This window comes from Esox lucius, chromosome 7, assembly GCF_011004845.1.
Source record: "Esox lucius isolate fEsoLuc1 chromosome 7, fEsoLuc1.pri, whole genome shotgun sequence".
In the NCBI taxonomy this organism is placed as follows: domain Eukaryota; kingdom Metazoa; phylum Chordata; class Actinopteri; order Esociformes; family Esocidae; genus Esox; species Esox lucius.
Genome location: NC_047575.1, coordinates 49,571,636 through 49,591,972, shown reverse-complemented (window position 1 = coordinate 49,591,972; position 20,337 = coordinate 49,571,636). Strand labels below are relative to the sequence as shown.

The window sequence follows — 20,337 nt, the reverse complement described above, 5'->3', positions numbered from 1 at the left end:
AATGGGCTAATAATGGACAATAACATTATTAGTGTAGTTTGCTGTCAGCCACAGAGTTGTATAACTGGATGCATTCACACACAGACACAAACTTTCTAAGACTTGAGCTTCATATGAGAAGTGGAACCATTTGAAAAGTCCCAAGCAAGCAAACTCCCTGTTCAATCATACCAATTCACATAGTGGGACTGTGTGTTAAATGAGGTCTGATTTGTTTAGCTGGTTGTTCAAACAGAGCAACATTTGAATCTTAGCTGTAGGTCTATGTGGTGTTGGATCAGGCTCTAGTTGTATGTGGTGGTACGGCTGTAAAGAATTATTGAACGACTTAATCAAGCGACCATAGCTCTGTTATATTCTGATGTGTACGAATATGGCTGGCCCTTTAGGCTTGTCTTTACGCACCTAAGTATATAGGTAGGCTGCAGTTGCTTTTACTGTATGTGAGATAACGTGTTTGTATTTAGTGTTGGTGGTGGCACGGTGGGTCGCGCGTGACACTTCTGTTGGTCCCATGTGTGCACGGCGCACACCACCCGGGACACCTACTTGCTACATTGCATACACGCAGTGACTACCGGTATTCGAGTGTGCTCGACTTGTCCCGCTCACAGTTATTACTACTGCTAGCGGCTTCTGTCGTCTCCATGGATGCCCGCTTGGCACTGTCTGAGACCGGGATGGTTTGCCTACTGCACACGGGGGGAAAACACATAAAACACCGCCCAGATATTCTGCACGTGGAAAGGCGGTGTGTGTGGGAGCGAAAGAGTGAAGGGTGTTAGAGAGAGAGAGAGAGAGAGAGAGAAGGTAGACCAGAGACAAATAAAAAGAGAAACAATCAGTTCATATAGCCTACCTCCTTGTCTGCATTCTTAAGACTCTAAGCATGTTGTTCGTCAATAATCCAATTTCCTGACCTTGTTGTTCAGTTATTTTTGTCCTGTGTCGCCTATGTGCTCTAATCTTTGTCGAGTTGTTTTCGGGGTAAACCTTGTTTACAAGCTTGTTTTTCACCTCCTATCTGGGATTTTATAACCGCTGTCCTAAATAAAACTGTGAGCGCGGTATGATCTCAAAACCATCGTAGCCTTACCACCTTTACAGAACAATAGAAAGTTATAATAAGCGTAGTGCTGTATGTTTTATTATCTCACGTATTACAGCTGCACAGTTAATTAACTAAGCTTCAACCGTTAACCCCTAAATAACCCAGTCGGTAGTATGAGGATTCGTTTGTATATAATTTCATGTGTGTTATTTGGTGGGATTGTGGGGGTAAATGGTGCGCTAGAATTGAGGCGGATTCAAAGCCTTGCTCTCACCGGTAGTCTACCTGTTCTCACCAGGACATTTCTCCACAGACAGATCACTCCATAAATATTGGGAGGGAGGGAACTATATAAACAATATAGATTGCATTGTTTGGACATTCCACTATCTGCATAGGCTTTGTTATTTTAACTTTGTGTTTACAGCTGTAACTACATGACTCGCTGGAAAACCGTGAGTGACCCATTCTGACTAAATAAATGTAATGCCATTAAGGTCTATTATTATAAACGTCCGATCTAAAAGCGCTTAATCTATTTTAATCAAAGGCCATCAACAACCACTCACATAGGCTGTTAACCAATTTTTCCTATGGCTCACATCTCTAAGTCCCTCTCTTTTTTATTCGTGGGCAACTGTCTCTGATTGGCTGCATTGTTGTTCTAGAGAAATTTCCGACAACCAATAGTAAGATAGATATGTTTTTCCTGTTCAGAGTGTGGCGCATAAAGGCTCGGCTTTTCAGATGCCGGCACTGAAGGGCAGAAAGAAAGAGTGGGGAGCTCACAGGAACATCAAGACAAGAAGAACGCTGAAGAATTTAGAACTTCGACCGTGGCAGTCTGTTTCTGGAATTCACAAGTATGTAACTTATCTATGTGGAGTCACACTGGCATTCAATCAGAATTATTTCTTTACAAACATGCAGTGTTGAATGTGTTACAGTATAGGTCTTAATGTTGTAATTTATGATGGTTTTAATTTTCAGTAGTGTATTTGGAGTTACTATTACCATGCATATATTCTATATGTATCTACTAAAAATGACCAGTAGAAAGTTTGGGGTCGTTTTAAACTTTGGGAGCGCATCTGTTTGGTAAAATCAGTGATCCTGATAATTGTTTGGGATTCGGTGGGTATAGGATCTGAATCAATAGAATAAATTGGGCTAAATTGGATCATTTATTAATCTACTTGTTTATCAGCCTGGTGAATCCAGCTTCCTACAACTAACGAGCCATAATTAACTAACGGTCGGGCCTGTCGTGCCCTCTGAAGTGCTTTTGTCTCCGCTCCTAAATTCTGATTAGAGGAGTGCCGACGGGACACCAGGGTGTGTGTGTGTGTGTGTGTGTGTGTGTGCACTTCTGCCTGGTTGTTTTTTTGGCGTCTGTTTGCGTCTCTTTTTTTCTCTCTTTTGGCGTTGTTGTTTTACGGATGGGACAGACAGATAATTGCATTCGGAGACAGAGAGAGAAAGAAAGAGAGGTCGGCTGGCCGGTCCAGTTCGGACTGGTTCATCATTCGTTATCAGCTCCTGCACCTGGCTCCAAAATAAAGTTATGGTCTCCTGTGTATAATTGACTTCCCTGCTTGTAGATAACGTAGCAGGGCTTCACCGGTACAATGCCGGTAGATATCAGTTGAGACGTGTCAGTCCCGTGTTACGGTACAAGTTATGGAATGTTGTATAACGTGCCCTGTTGATGTTTAACCAGCTAAAGTAATCTATAGTGGTTCCTAAGTAATTACTGAAGGGACCATGGACGTCCATGTGTCCCATAGCAGAGAAAGGTGCTGACGCAGGCTTGAATGGGTAGGAATTGGGAGGAATCTCATGAGGAGAGAACAGAGAAAAGAAGATAAGCAAGAGTTGCATAATAATTCACTCTAAAGGAAGTCACATGGTTTTTCACCTTCAAAGTTCGAGAGGGTGGGAGGGTTAATTGGTTTCTATGGTGATCATCAACATTCAGGCTGTTCTTGAATAATAGTGATAATGAAGGTCAATACATTTCTAGTAGTGAAGTAATTGATTAAACGTCTTGTGTTTAAGTGTTCAGAACTGTTGCCATAACCTCTCCTGTCTGTCTTTTGCTCCCTCCTCCCTGTGTCTCCACAGACCCTGTGAATCCTGATCTCCAGAGAGACTCTCCTCCGTCCTCCAACCTTTGATCTGCGTCAAGTCCTGATCTCTGCCCTGTCATGGCTCCCTCCCTGGCCACAGCGTTTGCCCGGCGGTGGTGGATGGCAGTGACAGCCATCATAGAGAACCTGTTGTTTTCTGCTGTGTTGTTGGGCTGGGGATCCCTGCTCATCATGCTCAAGTCTGAAGGCTACTACTCCTACCTGTGCAACAATGAAGGTAAGGTCCCCACCTTCACGTAAGACTCCCACCTTCACGAAAAGACCCCCACTTTTATGTTAGGCCCCCACCTTCACAAAAGACCCCCACCTTCACGTAAAACCCCCACCTTCACATTAGGCCCCCAGCTTCACGTAAAGCCCCCACCTTCACGTAAGACCACCACCTTCACGTAAGACCCCCACCTTCACGAAAAGACCCCCACTTTTATGTTAGGCTTTCACCTTCACAAAAGACCCCCACCTTCACGTAAAACCCCCACCTTCACGAAAAGACCCCCACTTTTATGTTAGGCCCCCACCTTCACAAAAGACCCCCACCTTCACGTAAAACCCCCACCTTCACATTAGGCCCCCAGCTTCACGTAAAGCCCCCACCTTCACATAAGGACCCCACCTTCACGTAAGACCACCACCTTCACGTAAGACCCCCACCTTCACGAAAAGACCCCCACTTTTATGTTAGGCTCTCACCTTCACAAAAGACCCCCACCTTCACGTAAAACCCCCACCTTCACATTAGGCCCCCAGCTTCACAAAAGACCCCCACCTTCACGTAAAGCCCCCACCTTCACATAAGGACCCCACCTTCACGTAAGACCACCACCTTCACGTAAGACCCCCATTTTCATGAAAGAACCCCACCATCACGGTAGGCCCCCACCTTCAATGTTAGGCCCCCACCATCACGTTAGGCCCCCACCTTCACGAAAAGACCCCCACCTTCACGAAAAGACCCCCACCTTCACGAAAAGACCCCCACTTTCACGAAAAGACCCCCACTTTCACGTAAGACCCCCACCTTCACATTAGGCCTCCACTTTAACGTTAGGCCCCCACCGTCACATTAGGCCTACTATTGAGGTACACAGGGCTGGTTACCATGGAGCTACACAGGGCTGGTTACCATGGAGCTACACAGGGCTGGTTACCATGGAGCTACACAGGGCTGGTTACCATGGAGCTACACAGGGCTGGTTACCATGGAGCTGCACAGAGCTGGTTATCATGGAGCTACACAGGGCTGGTTACTATTGAGGTACACAGGACTGGTTATTATGGAACTACACAGGGCTGGTTACTATTGAGGTACACAGGACTGGTTATTATGGAACTACACAGGGCTGGTTACTATTGAGGTACACAGGACTGGTTATTATGGAACTACACAGGGCTGGTTACTATTGAGGTACACAGGACTGGTTATTATGGAACTACACATGGCTGGTTACTATTGAGGTACACAGGACTGGTTATTATGGAACTACACATGGCTGGTTACTATTGAGGTACACAGGGCTGGTTATTATGGAACTACACATGGCTGGTTACTATTGAGGTACACAGGGCTGGTTATCATGGAGCTACACAGGGCTGGTTATGCCAGGTTATGGTAGGATAGGGTTGTGTAAAGGTGGAACAGAGGATATGTGCGTCAGAGAAAGTTCTTGTTCAGCAGCCAATGTTCCACTGACAGACAGCTGGCTTATCTCGCTGTCTGTTTGTACATCTGGCTTTCTGTCAGTCTGTCTGTCCGTCAGTCTGTCTGTTTCTAGACAACGATTTAAGGTGTCTAGTTAGAGGGTTATGGTCTGTCTCTAGATAGAGGGTTATGGTCTGTCAGTCTATTTCTAGATAGAGGGTTATGGTCTGTCTCTAGATAGAGGGTTATGGTCTGTCAGTCTATTTCTAGATAGAAGGTTATGGTCTGTCTGTAGATAGAGGGTTATGGTCTGTCTGTAGATAGAGGGTTATGGTCTGTCTGTAGATAGAGGGTTATGGTCTGTCTGTAGATAGAGGGTTAAGGTCTGTCAGTCTATTTCTAGATAGAGGGTTATGGTCTGTCTCTTGATAGAGGGTTAAGGTCTGTCAGTCTATTTCTAGATAGAGAGTTATGGTCTGTCTCTAGATAGAGGGTTAAGGTCTGTCAGTCTATTTCTAGATAGAGGGTTATGGTCTGTCTGTAGATAGAGGGTTATGGTCTGTCAGTCTATTTCTAGATAGATGGTTATGGTATGTTTGTCTCTAGATAGAGGGTTATGGTCTGTCTGTCGTTTCTATGTCTGAAATGTATTACAAGAGGTCTGATTCTACAACATGCCTGTTCTATTTATTCAATTTCTATCAGAAGTAGAGCGATATAGAGGTAGCTTTATTGAAGGGGTTTATGGTTTAATGTCCACTGATAAACACAGAATGGAGGAATTAGAGGGAAAGAAGTACAGAGAGGGAGGTAACGACACTGACAGTAAAACAGTCTGTAAAACTCTCTACTGTCAGTGCCTGTAAAACTCTCTACTGTCAGTGTCTGTAAAACTCTCTACTGTCAGTGTCTGTAATACTCTCTACTGTCAGTGTCTGTAATACTCTCTACTGTCAGTGTCTGTAATACTCTCTACTGTCAGTGCCTGTAAAACTCTCTACTGTCAGTGTCTCTTGACAACAGTGGGAGAAATCTAATTATTATTGGCCAAACTTGGTCATGTTAAGTTCCACTCTCTCACTAACTTCCCCATCCTAAACTCCTCACTTGCTTCATGATTAAAATTACTGCTGAATGTGGACCGATCCTTAAAAGAGTTTCCCCTCCGGTTTCAACTCGTCCTATCTGGCTCTGGGATTGGATGATTCACTCCGATGTTTCTGTAGGAAGTGAAACTGGAACCCAACCAGCCGGAGTCAGCTAAACCATGGCCCTTTGTACCGACAGCACAGTGTGTGTGTGAGACTGTGTGTGAGTGTGTGTGTGTGTGTGTGTGTGTGTGAGTGTGTGTGTATGAGTGTGTGTGTGTATAGAATGAAGGTTATGGCGTCAATTCCTTCTCTCTCTTCCTCTTTTAATGTTCTTTTAAAACATAACTAGGGACTTCATCCCTACCCATCCTACAACACAACCAACCTTTTCCCTCGTTTTTATGACAAAATTGGAATTAGCATTTTAGATCTTCCAAGAAGTCCAGGAGGGACCATTCTTCCCTCCTCTACCTCCTCTTCTTCCTCCCCCATTCCTACTCCTCCTTCTCCTCGTCCTAATGTTCCTCCCTCTCTTCCTTCCCCTCCTCTTCCTCCTCTACCTCCTCCTCCTCACCCTCCTCCTCTTCCTCACCCTCCTCTTCCTCCTCCTCTTCATCCTCCCCCACCCTCACCCCATCAGGTCTGGTTCTGATCATTCTGGTGGACATTCTGACAGCTGTTGAGTGTTTCAGTCTTTAGCAGGGGAGCGTTAAGCACGTCACAACGTTTCACACACAGTCACAACGCACGCCTAGTACCCGTGACATGGTGGGTGAGGAGGGGGGGGGGCAGGGGAGAGGGAGGAGGGACAGGGGAGAGGGAGGAGGGGGGGAACATGGGTGGGGGGGAGAAACAGGGGAGGAGGGGGAGGGACAGGGGAGAGGTAGGGGGGAGAGAGGAACACAAATTATTGAAATAATAGAGACGTTTTGAAATCATCCTCAATCTCTATTCACTTCTCCTCTCCCCACCTCTTGTCACTCCTCTTCTCTCTCCTCTCTTCACTTCTCCTCTCTAATTTCCTCAAATTCAGTTCTCCTCTCTCTGTGTTTGTCTAATTATTAATTTTTATTTCTCTGGAGTTTCTGCTTTGACGTGAAACAAAAAAACATCACACAGTCAATTTCTGCCGGAAGAACAACTAACGAGTCATTTGATAATCTGCTGTCCAGCTGAGAAACCACTGAGCATCTATGTCCACCACCACCATGTCCACACCACCATGTCCACACCACCATGTCCACCACCACCATGTCCACCACCACCATGTCCACCACCACCATGTCCACACCACCATGTCCACCACCACCATGTCCACCACCACCATGTCCACACCACCATGTCCACACCACCATGTCCACACCACCATTTCCAACACCACCATGTCCACACCACCATGTCCCACCACCATGTCCACCACCACCATGTCCACCACCACCATGTCCACCACCACCATGTCCACACCATCATGTCCAACACCACCATGTCCAACACCACCATGTCCAACACCACCATGTCCACACCACCATGTCCCACCACCATGTCCCACACCACCATGTCCACCACCACCATGTCCAACACCACCATGTCCACACCACCATGTCCAACACCACCATGTCCAACACCACCATGTCCACACCACCATGTCCACACCACCATGTCCCACCACCATGTCCACCACCACCATGTCCACCACCACCATGTCCACCACCACCATGTCCACCACCACCATGTCCAACACCACCATGTCCAACACCACCATGTCCACACCACCATGTCCACCACCACCATGTCCACACCACCATGTCCATACCACCACCATGTCCACACCACCATGTCCCACCACCATGTCCACCACCACCATGTCCACCACCACCATGTCCACACCACCATGTCCACCACCACCATGTCCACCACCACCATGTCCAACACCACCATGTCCAACACCACCATGTCCACACCACCATGTCCACACCACCATGTCCCACCACCATGTCCACCACCACCATGTCCACCACCACCATGTCCACACCACCATGTCCAACACCACCATGTCCAACACCACCATGTCCACACCACCATGTCCACCACCACCATGTCCACACCACCATGTCCATACCACCACCATGTCCATACCACCACCATGTCCACACCACCATGTCCCACCACCATGTCCACCACCACCATGTCCACCACCACCATGTCCACACCACCATGTCCAACACCACCATGTCCAACACCACCATGTCCACACCACCATGTCCACACCACCATGTCCACCACCACCATGTCCACCACCACCATGTCCACACCACCATGTCCACACCACCATGTCCCACCACCATGTCCACACCACCATGTCCACACCACCATGTCCACCACCACCATGTCCACCACCACCATGTCCACACCACCATGTCCACCACCACCATGTCCACCACCACCATGTCCACCACCACCATGTCCACACCACCATGTCCACCACCACCATGTCCACCCCACCATGTCCACCACCACCATGTCCACCACCACCATGTCCACCACCACCATGTCCACACCACCATGTCCACCACCACCATGTCCACACCACCATGTCCACACCACCATGTCCACCACCACCATGTCCACCACCACCATGTCCATACCACCATGTCCACCACCACCATGTCCAACCCCTACAGAGTCCAACCCCTACAGAGTCCATCCCCACAGAGTCCATCCCCACAGAGTCCATCCCCACAGAGTCCATCCCCACAGAGTCCACCTTCAGACCTTCAGACCTTCTGAAAGGAGCAGCACTGATTAGAGGCATTGAGCTGTCAGGGAAAACACTCTAATCTCCCAGTAGTGTGTGGGTGTCCAGAAGACCTGACATCAGCACTCTGTTGCATAACTGCACACACACACACACACACACACACACACACACAAACACACACACACACACTGTGTGAGATTAGTGTGTTCCATGCTATCACCACGGTTCTTATCATTACTGCTCCTCCTTTATGATGAACAATGCAGGAGCAGCAGTCCTACCTCCTCTCTCTCCTCTCTCCTCTCTCCTGTCTCCTCTTTTGTCTCTGTTTTCTTCTTTCTCCTTTTCAGTTCATTTCCATTTTAGGTCTTAATTGGCCTGTTTCATTGCCAAAGCAAGTATAAAACAAGATATATGATGAATTACTTTGGTGTCTGATTGCACACAAAATGTGGACAAAGATACAGACCTTTCAAATAATATATACAGTTATATTAATATCTATGTACAGTGTTTTTACAATGTGCTAATCGTTAAATATATGAATGACATGGTTTTACAAAGTTATTTCTGTTCCACTTTCTGTTCTCTCTGATTCCCCCATACTGACAACACTCTCCCTCCCTCCCCCATACTGACAACACTCCCCTCTCTCCCCCATACTGACAACACTCCCCTCTCTCCCCCATACTGACAACACTCTCCCTCCCTCCCCCATACTGACAACACTCCCCTCTCTCCCCCATACTGACAACACTCTCCCTCCCTCCCCCATACTGACAACACTCCCCTCTCTCCCCCATACTGACAACACTCTCCCTCCCTCCCCCATACTGACAACACTCCCCTCTCTCCCCCATACTGACAACACTCTCCATCCCTCCCCCATACTGACAACACTCTCCCTCTCTACCCCATACTGACAACTCTCTCCCTCCCTCCCCCATACTGACAACACTCCTCTCTCTCCCCCATACTGACAACACTCTCCCTCCCTCCCCCATAATGACAACACTCTCCCTCCCTCCCCCATACTGACAACACTCTCCCTCTCTCCCCCATACTGACAACACTCTCCCTCCCTCCCCCATACTGACAACACTCTCCCTCTCTCCCCCATACTGACAACACTTTCCCTCCCTCCCCCATACTGACAACACTCTCCCACCCTCCCCCATACTGACAACTCTCTCCCTCTCTCCCCCATACTGACAACACTCTCCCTCCCTCCCCCATACTGACAACACTCTCCCTCTCTCCCCCATACTGACAACTCTCTCATCTCTCATTCCAGGTAACCACTCGTTCTCCGCCAACCTGTCCCTCCCACTACCAGAGAGCGAAGATGACTACAGTGATTACTATGAGGGTGTGATGGGTCTGGGGGACGGAGTTGAGATGAGACCCCTGGCCCCGCCCCAGGACCCTAGTGGGCCCCTGAGGATGAATGGCTGGCTGATCTGTAAGGAGCAGGATGAGATGTTGAACATGGCCTTCACCGTGGGGTCCTTCCTTCTGTCAGCTATCACCCTGCCTCTAGGCATCGTCATGGACAAATATGGACCACGCAACCTGAGGCTTCTGGGGAGGTATGATGGACCATCTGACCTATGACCTTATGTCGTCAGTCAGACAGCTTCTACTGCTATGGTTTGAATAGGTGTTTTTAATAATAGTGGTATGGGTGGTGTTGATAATGATTGTATGGGTGGTGTTGGTAATAATTGTATGGGTGGTGTAGGTGGTGTTGGTAATAATGGTATGCGTGGTGTTGGTAATAATGGTATAGGTGCTGTTGGTAATAATGGTATGGGTGGTGTTGGTAATAATTGTATGGGTGGTGTTGGTAATAATTGTATGGGTGGTGTTGGTAATAATGGTATGGGTGGTGTTGGTAATATTTGTATGAGTGGTGTTGGTAATAATGGTATGGGTGGTGTTGGTAATAATGGTATGGGTGGTGTTGGTAATAATGGTATGGGTGCAGTTTGTAATAATGGAATGGGTGGTGTTGATAATAATAGTATGGGTGGTGTTGATAATAATGGCATGGGTGGTATTGGTAATAATGGTATGGGTGGTGTTGCTAATATTTGTATGAGTGGTGTTGGTAATAATGGTATGGGTGGTGTTGGTAATAATGGTATGGGTGGTGTTGATAAGAATGGTATGGGTGGTGTTGCTAATATTTGTATGGGTGGTGTTGGTAATAATGGTATGGGTGGTGTTGGTAATATTTGTATGAGTGGTGTTGGTAATAATGGTATGGGTGGTGTTGGTAATAATGGTATGGGTGCAGTTTGTAATAATGGAATGGGTGGTGTTGATAATAATAGTATGGGTGGTGTTGGTAATAATGGTATGGTTGGTGCTGGTAATAATGGTATGGGTGTTGCTGGTAATAATTTGTATGAGTGGTGTTGGTAATAATTGCATAGGTGGTGTTGATTATAATGGTATGGGTGGTGTTGGTAATAATGGTATGGGTGGTGCTGGTAATAATGGTATGGGTGTTGCTGGTAATAATTGTATGGGTGTTGTTGGTGGTGTTTTTGTTATTGATATGTTGTATATTGTATTCCAGTGCCTGCTTCTCCTTCTCCTGTCTGCTCATTGCTTACGGAGCGTATAACCCAAATGGTAAGTCCTACTGCAGCTGTCTGCCTTAAAACACTGAATCAACATGTACCTACATATCACACACTGATCACATCACACACTGATCACATCACACACTGATCACATCTCACACTGATCACATCACACACTGATCACATCTCACACTGATCACATCTCACACTGATCACATCTCACACTGATCACATCTCACACTGATCACCCCCCTTGATCACATCTCACACTGATCACATCACACACTGATCACATCACACACTGATTACATCTTCTATGACACTGATGCTGTCTTCCTCCACAGAGCTGTCTATCCTCATCTTCATCGCTCTGACCTTCAATGGCTTCGGAGGCATGTGCATGACCTTCACCTCCCTCACGGTGAGTGTGTGGGTGTGTGTGTGGGTGTGTGTGGGAGTGTGTGGGAGTATGTGGTTGTGTGGGAGTGTGTGTGGAAGGAGTTCCAGGCTCATATGGTCTCTGTGCGTAATAGCCTGGAGGTTACTTTGATAGTACAATGTGTGTGTGTGTGTGTTGACCACTAAGTGTGAGTGTGTGTTCAGGTCAGATTTCTTCCATTCCTCTGATCAAACAGACAAAGTGTGTGAAAGTGACGTGTGTGTGTGTGTGTCCATGACGTGTGTGTGTATTGCATAATGTCTGTGTGAGTGTGTTTTCAGGTCAGATTTCTTACATTCCTCTGATCAAACAGACAAAGTGTGTGAAAGTGATGTGTGTGTGTGTGTCCATGACGTGTGTGTGTATTGCATAATGTCTCTGTATAGTGCGTTGTCATTTGGCCTCTTCAGATGGCATCAGACAGTTTTTCTTACAAATCATTAATTCTCCTCCCCTCTCTGGCCTGAACATGGGGAAAAGGAGAAACACAGATCTCCGTCCTCCTATTTCTCTCCCCCAATTGCTTTGAACAACTAAATCTAAGTTTCCAACTATTCTTTTGTCTCTCAGAGAAAGAAAGAGACACAGAGAGACACAGAGAGAGACAGAGAGAGAGAGAAGCTCCTTAGCAACATTCGATCCTCCAAAACATGCAGGAGTTTACAGGGAGAGAGTTTACATTCTAATAGAGAGACAAAGAGTGGGTTACATGTTCAAGCCACCAATCTTCCTTCATGTTCTCACGTTTCTTCTCTCCTTTCTCCCTCCTCTTCCTCCTGTTTGTCCTCTCTGGGAGGAGTAGTTACCATGACGACACTATCCAACAAACACCTCTAAAAGACATCTCAATGTCTCTCCACCCATTCTCTCCTCCATTCCCTGTCCTCCCACTCTATCCTCTCTTCCCCATTCTTTCTCTGGTCTCACCTCCCCTTCTCTCCCTCCCCTTCTTTCTCCTCTCTCCTCCATTTTCTCTCTGGTCTCCCCTCCCCTCTCTCTCTCCTTCTGCTCCCCACTCCCTTGCTCCTCTGCCCCGTCTCCCTCCTTGCCCTTTATGAAGTCTTTAAGAGCAGAGCAGTAAATAAACTATCATTTACCAGTGCTAGTTAGGACTACCTCGGACAACATTATTTGGGGTAACTATCTACTCGCTACACCCTTTCCAGACATAATGACTATTGCAAACCAGTGTTGCTGAAACAATTATCGCCCCCAGTATTTTCAACCAGACTCCCTCTGAGTGAAACTGTGTTGGTCGCACTGCTCCTATACACACTTCATTGGTCAATAATGGCAACGCCTTTTTTAACCAGAGCATGTATATATTGAACGTAGTCATGGACAAAGAGAATCAAACCAGAAAGACATTTTGGTGAATACATTAACATTCTCACTGTAGTCAGATGTGTGTCCCCCAATATCAGAGTCACTCCTACACCCTGGCACACACACACACATGGATAAACACACACACACACGCACACACACATGGATAAACACGCACACACACACATGGATAAACACACACACACACATGGATAAACACACACACACACGCACACACACACATGGATAAACACACACACACACACATTAGCATTATGTAAGTAGTTGTTGTTGTTCAGCCATTCGTGTAGACTGAGACAGAACAGCCTGTGACCATTCTGGGAGGACAACATAGTGGAACGACCCTGTTCTCTTTTCTCTCCTTTCTCTGTTTCTGTCTCTCTCCTTCTTTATCTCTTCCTCTTTTCCTCACTCCTCACTCCTTTCTCTGTTTCTCCCTTCTCTTTACCTCCCATGCCTTCTTTCTTCTTATGTAGTGTTCTGAAGTATTTCTGATGTTGAACTGTGTTGAACCTGACATGGTCAGTGGTCAGGGCTGCTGTAATACCGTCTGCTCCTTCTGGACCTCCCTGGGTCTGCTCCCTCCCCTCTGGAGCTCCCTGGGTCTGCTCCCTCCCCTCTGGACCTCCCTGGATCTGCTCCCTCCCCTCTGGAGCTCCCTGGATCTGCCCCCTCCCCTCTGGACCTTTTGTTTGTGGCTCTGTATGTTGTCATATACTTATCAGGAGGTTAGGAAGTGCAGCTCAGTTTCCACCTCATCTTGCAATCAGGACTGCTCAATGTTTGGTTAGTGACAGTCTCTCTCTCTCCTCTCCAGCTTCCTAACATGTTTGGTGATCTGCGATCTACTTTCATTGCTCTGATGATTGGCTCCTACGCCTCCTCTGCTGTCACATTCCCCGGAGTCAAGGTAACACACACATACACACTCTTGGACCAAACACACAAACACACACAGAGCAAATTTGTCAATACTACAAAACCAATGAAATACACAGCAAAATAAAAATACACCACCCGTGTAATCTAAGCTGGTAAGAGTCCACAGAGAATCACCAGTACTGTAGGATGGTGTGTGTGTGTGTAGGTGTGTATAAACATTCAGCGTTTATTTGACACTGGACAATTCGCCATGGGCACACACTCCAGAAGTATTTAAAACCTCATCAACATCATGGTAGTTGATTTATGTTAATCCTGTTTATTGTTGTTATTTATCAGGTAATCTATGACCTTGGTGTGACCTTCATCACCATCATGATCGTCTGGGCTGCGTGTTCTGGCCTCGTCTTCCTCAACTGCTTCTTCAACTGGCCTCTCGAACCCTTCCCTGGACCTGAGGACATGGATTACAGGTACTCACACACTCACACACACACGCACGCACACGCATACACACGCACACACACACACACACACACTCACACACACACACACACAACACTCCCCACGTGTGCATTCCTGTGTTTTTAGCTGGTTTCAGCTCCATCAACGGTCAGCCTGTTTAGGTTTCTGTTCTGTGTTTCCTGATCATCTATAACCCCCCCCACCCCACCCCACCTCTCTGCTGCAGTGTGAAGGTGAAGTTCAGCTGGTTGGGTTTTGACCACAAGATCACGGGGAAGCAGTTCTACCAGCAGGTGACCACGGTCGGGAGGCGACTGAGTGTTGGCAACGGTCTGAAGGAGAGGGAGCTGTCCAGCAAGGATGGAAACAAGCTGTGTTTGTCCACCATGGACCTGGAGCTGAGCACCAAACCTCAGGAGGAATGTAAGGACACACCCCTTCAACCACTTCAACCAATATACCCACACAACCTTCATCCAACTTTCAAACAACACATTCTCCACCCCTCTCCCATCCTCTCTCCCCCTTTCCCTTATCCTCCTCCCCTCTCCCCTCCCTCTCCTCCTCTCCTCCCCTCCACTCCTGCAGCCCAGTCCTTCATGCAGAGCATCATCAGTCCCATTTTCATCCTGTCCCTGGTCACCATGTCCATCACTCAGCTTCGTCTCATCTTCTACATGGGAGCCATGAACAACATCCTGGAGGCCCTCAGCGATGGGGACCTCAACACTGGTAGGTACCACTACTGGGACTGTGTGTGTGTGAGGGGGGGGGTGTATATATATGGTAGGTACCACTACTGGGACTGTGTGTGTGTGTGAGGGGGGTGTATATATATGGTAGGTACCACTACTGGGACTGTGTGTGTGTGAGGGGGGGGGTGTATATATATGGTAGGTACCACTACTGGGACTGTGTGTGTGTGTGTGGGGGTGTATATATATGGTAGGTACCACTACTGGGACTGTGTGTGTGTGTGAGGGGGGTGTATATATATGGTAGGTACCACTACTGGGACTGTGTGTGTGTGAGGGGGGGGGTGTATATATATGGTAGGTACCACTACTGGGACTGTGTGTGTGTGTGAGGGGGGTGTATATATATGGTAGGTACCACTACTGGAACTGTGTGTGTGTGAGGGGGGGGGTGTATATATATGGTAGGTACCACTACTGGGACTGTGTGTGTGTCTGTGGGGGGGGGGGGGGGTGTATATATATGGTAGGTACCACTACTGGGACTGTGTGTGTGTGTGAGGGGGGGGTGTATATATATGGTAGGTACCACTACTGGGACTGTGTGTGTGTGAGGGGGGGGGTGTATATATATGGTAGGTACCACTACTGGGACTGTGTGTGTGTCTGTGGGGGGGGGGGGGTGTATATATATGGTAGGTACCACTACTGGGACTGTGTGTGTGTGTGTGTGGGGGTGTATATATATGGTAGGTACCACTACTGGGACTGTGTGTGTGTGTGAGGGGGGGGTGTATATATATGGTAGGTACCACTACTGGGACTGTGTGTGTGTGTGAGGGGGGGGTGTATATATATGGTAGGTACCACTACTGGGACTGTGTGTGTGTGAGGGGGGGGGTGTATATATATGGTAGGTACCACTACTGGGACTGTGTGTGTGTGTGTGTGGGGGTGTATATATATGGTAGGTACCACTACTGGGACTGTGTGTGTGTGAGGGGGGGGTGTATATATATGGTAGGTACCACTACTGGGACTGTGTGTGTGTGTGAGGGGGGGTGTATATATATGGTAGGTACCACTACTGGAACTGTGTGTGTGTCTGTGGGGGGGGGGGGGGGTGTATATATATGGTAGGTACCACTACTGGGACTGTGTGTGTGTGAGGGGGGGGTGTATATATATGGTAGGTACCACTACTGGGACTGTGTGTGTGTGTGAGGGGGGTGTATATATATGGTAGGTACCACTACTGGAACTGTGTGTGTGTGAGGGGGGGGGTGTATATATATGGTAGGTACCACTACTGGGACTGTGTGTGTGTCTGTGGGGGGGGGGGGGGGGTGTATATATATGGTAGGTACCACTACTGGGACTGTGTGTGTGTGTGTGTGGGGGTGTATATATATGGTAGGTACCACTACTGGGACTGTGTGTGTGTGTGAGGGGGGGGTGTATATATATGGTAGGTACCACTACTGGGACTGTGTGTGTGTGTGAGGGGGGGGGGTATATATATGGTAGGTACCACTACTGGGACTGTGTGTGTGTGAGGGGGGGGGTGTATATATATGGTAGGTACCACTACTGGGACTGTGTGTGTGTGTGTGTGGGGGTGTATATATATGGTAGGTACCACTACTGGGACTGTGTGTGTGTGAGGGGGGGGTGTATATATATGGTAGGTACCACTACTGGAACTGTGTGTGTGTGAGGGGGGGGTGTATATATATGGTAGGTACCACTACTGGGACTGTGTGTGTGTGTGAGGGGGGGTGTATATATATGGTAGGTACCACTACTGGGACTGTGTGTGTGTGAGGGGGGGGGGTGTATATATATGGTAGGTACCACTACTGGGACTGTGTGTGTGTGTGAGGGGGGGTGTATATATATGGTAGGTACCACTACTGGAACTGTGTGTGTGTCTGTGGGGGGGGGGGGGGTGTATATATATGGTAGGTACCACTACTGGGACTGTGTGTGTGTGTGAGGGGGGGTGTATATATATGGTAGGTACCACTACTGGGACTGTGTGTGTGTGTGAGGGGGGGGGGTATATATGGTAGGTACCACTACTGGGACTGTGTGTGTGTGTGTGTGTGTGTGAGGGGGGGGGGTATATATGGTAGGTACCACTACTGGGACTGTGTGTGTGTGAGGGGGGGGTGTATATATATGGTAGGTACCACTACTGGGACTGTGTGTGTGTGTGAGGGGGGGGGGTATATATGGTAGGTACCACTACTCGAACTGTGTGTGTGTGTGTGAGGGGGGGGTGTATATATATGGTAGGTACCACTACTGGGACTGTGTGTGTGTGTGAGGGGGGGGTGTATATATATGGTAGGTACCACTACTGGGACTGTGTGTGTGTGTGTGTGTGTGAGGGGTGTATATATATGTTTGCTTTTTTTTGTATTCTTCACTTTTTTTTTCTACCTGTTTCTGTTTTTGATCATTTCTTTCTCCTCCCTTTCCTCCTCCACTCTCCCTGCTCTCTCCTTCCCTCTCACTCCTCCTCTCCTCCTTTCTCTCCTCTCTCCTTCTTCTCCTTTCTCTCCTCTCTCCTCCTTCTCTCTTCTGCAGTGGAGAGAATGGAAGTTGGTAAGATCCTGGTCCCATTCAGATTGCAGTGCCTGTCCGTCTCTTAGCAACCTGTGGCTAACTGTTAGTAACTGCTAACACATGACCCTAGCATGATCTTAGTAGGAGTCCTTAGTGAAATGCTGTAGTTGTTGTATATAACAAGTAGCATTTCACACACATAACTCCAATGTTGCTATCATACGGATTAACTTTCATTCATTTAATTAATTCATCCCATGTATGTTTTTAACAACTGCAAACATCTAGTCTGTAAATCAGTCTCTTTAGCTTTCTTCCCATTCCATACCACTCAGTCCAGCCTTCCTTCCTTCTTATAATATTAATATCATGAATGAGGTAGAGAATATTAGCATTCTACCATTAATGAGGTAGAGAATTTTAGCATTCTACCATTAATGAGGTAGAGAATATTAGCATTCTACCATTAATGAGGTAGAGAATATTAGCATTCTACCATTAATGAGGTAGATAAGAAACAGAGGAATGAGGAGTGTCATTCGATAATCTCCACAGATGTTCCAACTGCATTTCGTAGCTTTCGTTTTAAGCCTAAAAATCCAACATGATTTGGCTCAGCCGGGCCATAAAGCCAGCAACATATTAAACCGTGGGACTGGTTAAAGGCTTTAGCCTGCGTCACAGTGCCAAGGAGTGTCCGGGCCTGGAATGTTGGCTGAAGATAGGGGTCATTCAGTGAGTTTGTTTCATGGTGAACTGTGACGCCACAGAGATGTCAGAGTAACAAAGCACAGAGTGTCCCCCCGCTTCCTCAATGCTTGTGCTATGATATCGTCGTTATGTTGGTCGTTTAATAAATCAAGAAATCAGGTATGAGAGGAGTCGTGTTAACTGAGTCATTGTCCTTGGACTGATCTGAACCAGTACCATGTCCCCATCAGCTAGGCACTACTAATAATTATTACTTCTACTAATCATTAACATCCCAATGCTATTAAAGCTATTAAACCCTGCTGACTTTGGGTCTCAGACTGCCGCTGTAATAACCAAGGGTATCATTAACATGGATCAGTTATTTATTGCACTAAAAACCCTTTCTCTTTCCACAGTGGGTCTGTATTCTTCTATATTTGGCGTCCTACAGCTGCTCTGTCTGATGACCACTCCTGTGATCGGTCAGATTATGGACTGGAAACTGAAGGACTGTGAGGACGGAGATGAGGAGAAGGAACCCAACAGCAAGTAAGTTACTGCACCCTAAGCCCTAAGCCCTAAACCCTAAGCCCTAAACCCTAAGCCCTAAACCCTAAGCCCTCCCCCTACACACTATGTCATAGCCATTAACCCTAGCTAGGTGCGTAGGGCTTGGGTTAAAGGCACAGGCATTCAACAAGCGATTGGGCCTGATCAGAACTTTTTTTAACCCGTTTTTTTAATGACTTTTGTTAAATTCCACACATTTTATTTCTTCAACAAAATGAGACCTTAAATATTCCCCAAGAAGATGCTCTGTTTTCCTGTAGTCCTCTGCATTTAAGTTCTGCCTGATACGCCAGTGTGTGTGTGACTGTGTGTGTCTGTGTCTATGTGTGTCTGTGTGTGTCTATGTGTGTCTGTGTGTCTGTGTCTCTGTGTGTGTGTCTGTGTCTCTGTGTGTGTGTGTCTGTGTGTGGTTCTAGTCCACTTAGAGATGTGAAATATTCCTTGTGTCTCAGTAAAACTGCCATGTGAAATAGACCGGGGAAACCTTATTCATACATTCATCTTGAAGCACCTAAAATTAACATTTATCTTCATTTAATTTGATGAAAATGTTTGATAAGATTATGTTGGATTGTTTTTTATACTAGTTTTAGTAAGTGTAGAAGGTTATAGGTTAGAGGTTATATCTGGACTAAAGGTTATAGGTTAGGGGTTATATCTCGACTAAAGGTTATAGGTTAGGGGTTATATCTCGACTAAAGGTTATAGGTTAGGGCTAATATCTGGACGAAAGATTTTGGTTTAGGGGTTATATCTGGCCCTATAAGAAGTTTATGGTGGAATGTCCTTGGACTAAAGGTTATGGGTTAAGGGTTAGGGCTAGGGGCCAGGGTTAGGGCTAGGGGCCAGGGTTAGGGGTTAAGGGTTAGGGCTAGGGGCCAGGGTTAGGGGTTAAGGGTTAGGGGCCAGGGTTAGGGGTTAAGGGTTAGGGCTAGGGGCCAGGGTTATGGGTTAAGGGTTAGGGGTTAGGGTGTGTGAGTTAGGGTGTGATGTTGGTGTGTTTGAGATCTGACTTCTACCTCTTGCCCCAGGGACCAGCCAAAGACCAAGCGCAGAGACAAACAGATCCAGAAGGTGACCAATGCCATGAGGGCATTCATTCTAACCAATGTCCTATTGGTTGGATTCGGCATCACCTGCCTGGTGCCCAACCTCCCTCTGCAAGTGAGTGTTCTGTCTGAGTGTCACTCAAGCTAGTCCCTCCCTCTTCAACACCTCCAGGCTAATCAGCAATAGTTCCGAGGGCCAGTGTCGGGGACAGCTGATGTCATAATGAGATAACAGCAGTGCACTGTCTCCCCCCGCTGGCCTTACACTGGAACTACTGCTAGACCCTACACCCCACACCTAAACCCATACCCTTCCAGGATCTAGACCTTAAACCCTACCCCTAAA

The 20,337-nt window shown here is 47.2% G+C and overlaps 1 protein-coding gene across 2 annotated transcripts in view; it reads left to right on the top strand.

Annotated features, from left to right (window-relative positions):
- Positions 1-1,782: 1,782 nt before the first annotated feature.
- The window catches only part of slc43a2b (solute carrier family 43 member 2b), a 23,319-nt gene continuing 4,764 nt past the window's right edge, over positions 1,783-20,337 (top strand). The window contains exons 1-12 of one of the 2 annotated variants that reach the window (XM_029121106.2): positions 1,783-1,914; positions 3,176-3,418; positions 9,984-10,278; positions 11,274-11,329; positions 11,625-11,701; positions 13,884-13,976; positions 14,288-14,421; positions 14,640-14,836; positions 15,002-15,145; positions 17,701-17,718; positions 18,789-18,921; positions 19,974-20,106. In XM_029121106.2, the coding sequence (XP_028976939.1) occupies positions 3,259-3,418; positions 9,984-10,278; positions 11,274-11,329; positions 11,625-11,701; positions 13,884-13,976; positions 14,288-14,421; positions 14,640-14,836; positions 15,002-15,145; positions 17,701-17,718; positions 18,789-18,921; positions 19,974-20,106 (1,440 nt within the window). In that variant the 5' untranslated portion in view covers positions 1,783-1,914; positions 3,176-3,258. The remainder of the gene's footprint in view (positions 1,915-3,175; positions 3,419-9,983; positions 10,279-11,273; positions 11,330-11,624; positions 11,702-13,883; positions 13,977-14,287; positions 14,422-14,639; positions 14,837-15,001; positions 15,146-17,700; positions 17,719-18,788; positions 18,922-19,973; positions 20,107-20,337) is intronic. The other variant, XM_029121107.2, reaches the window with a different exon arrangement.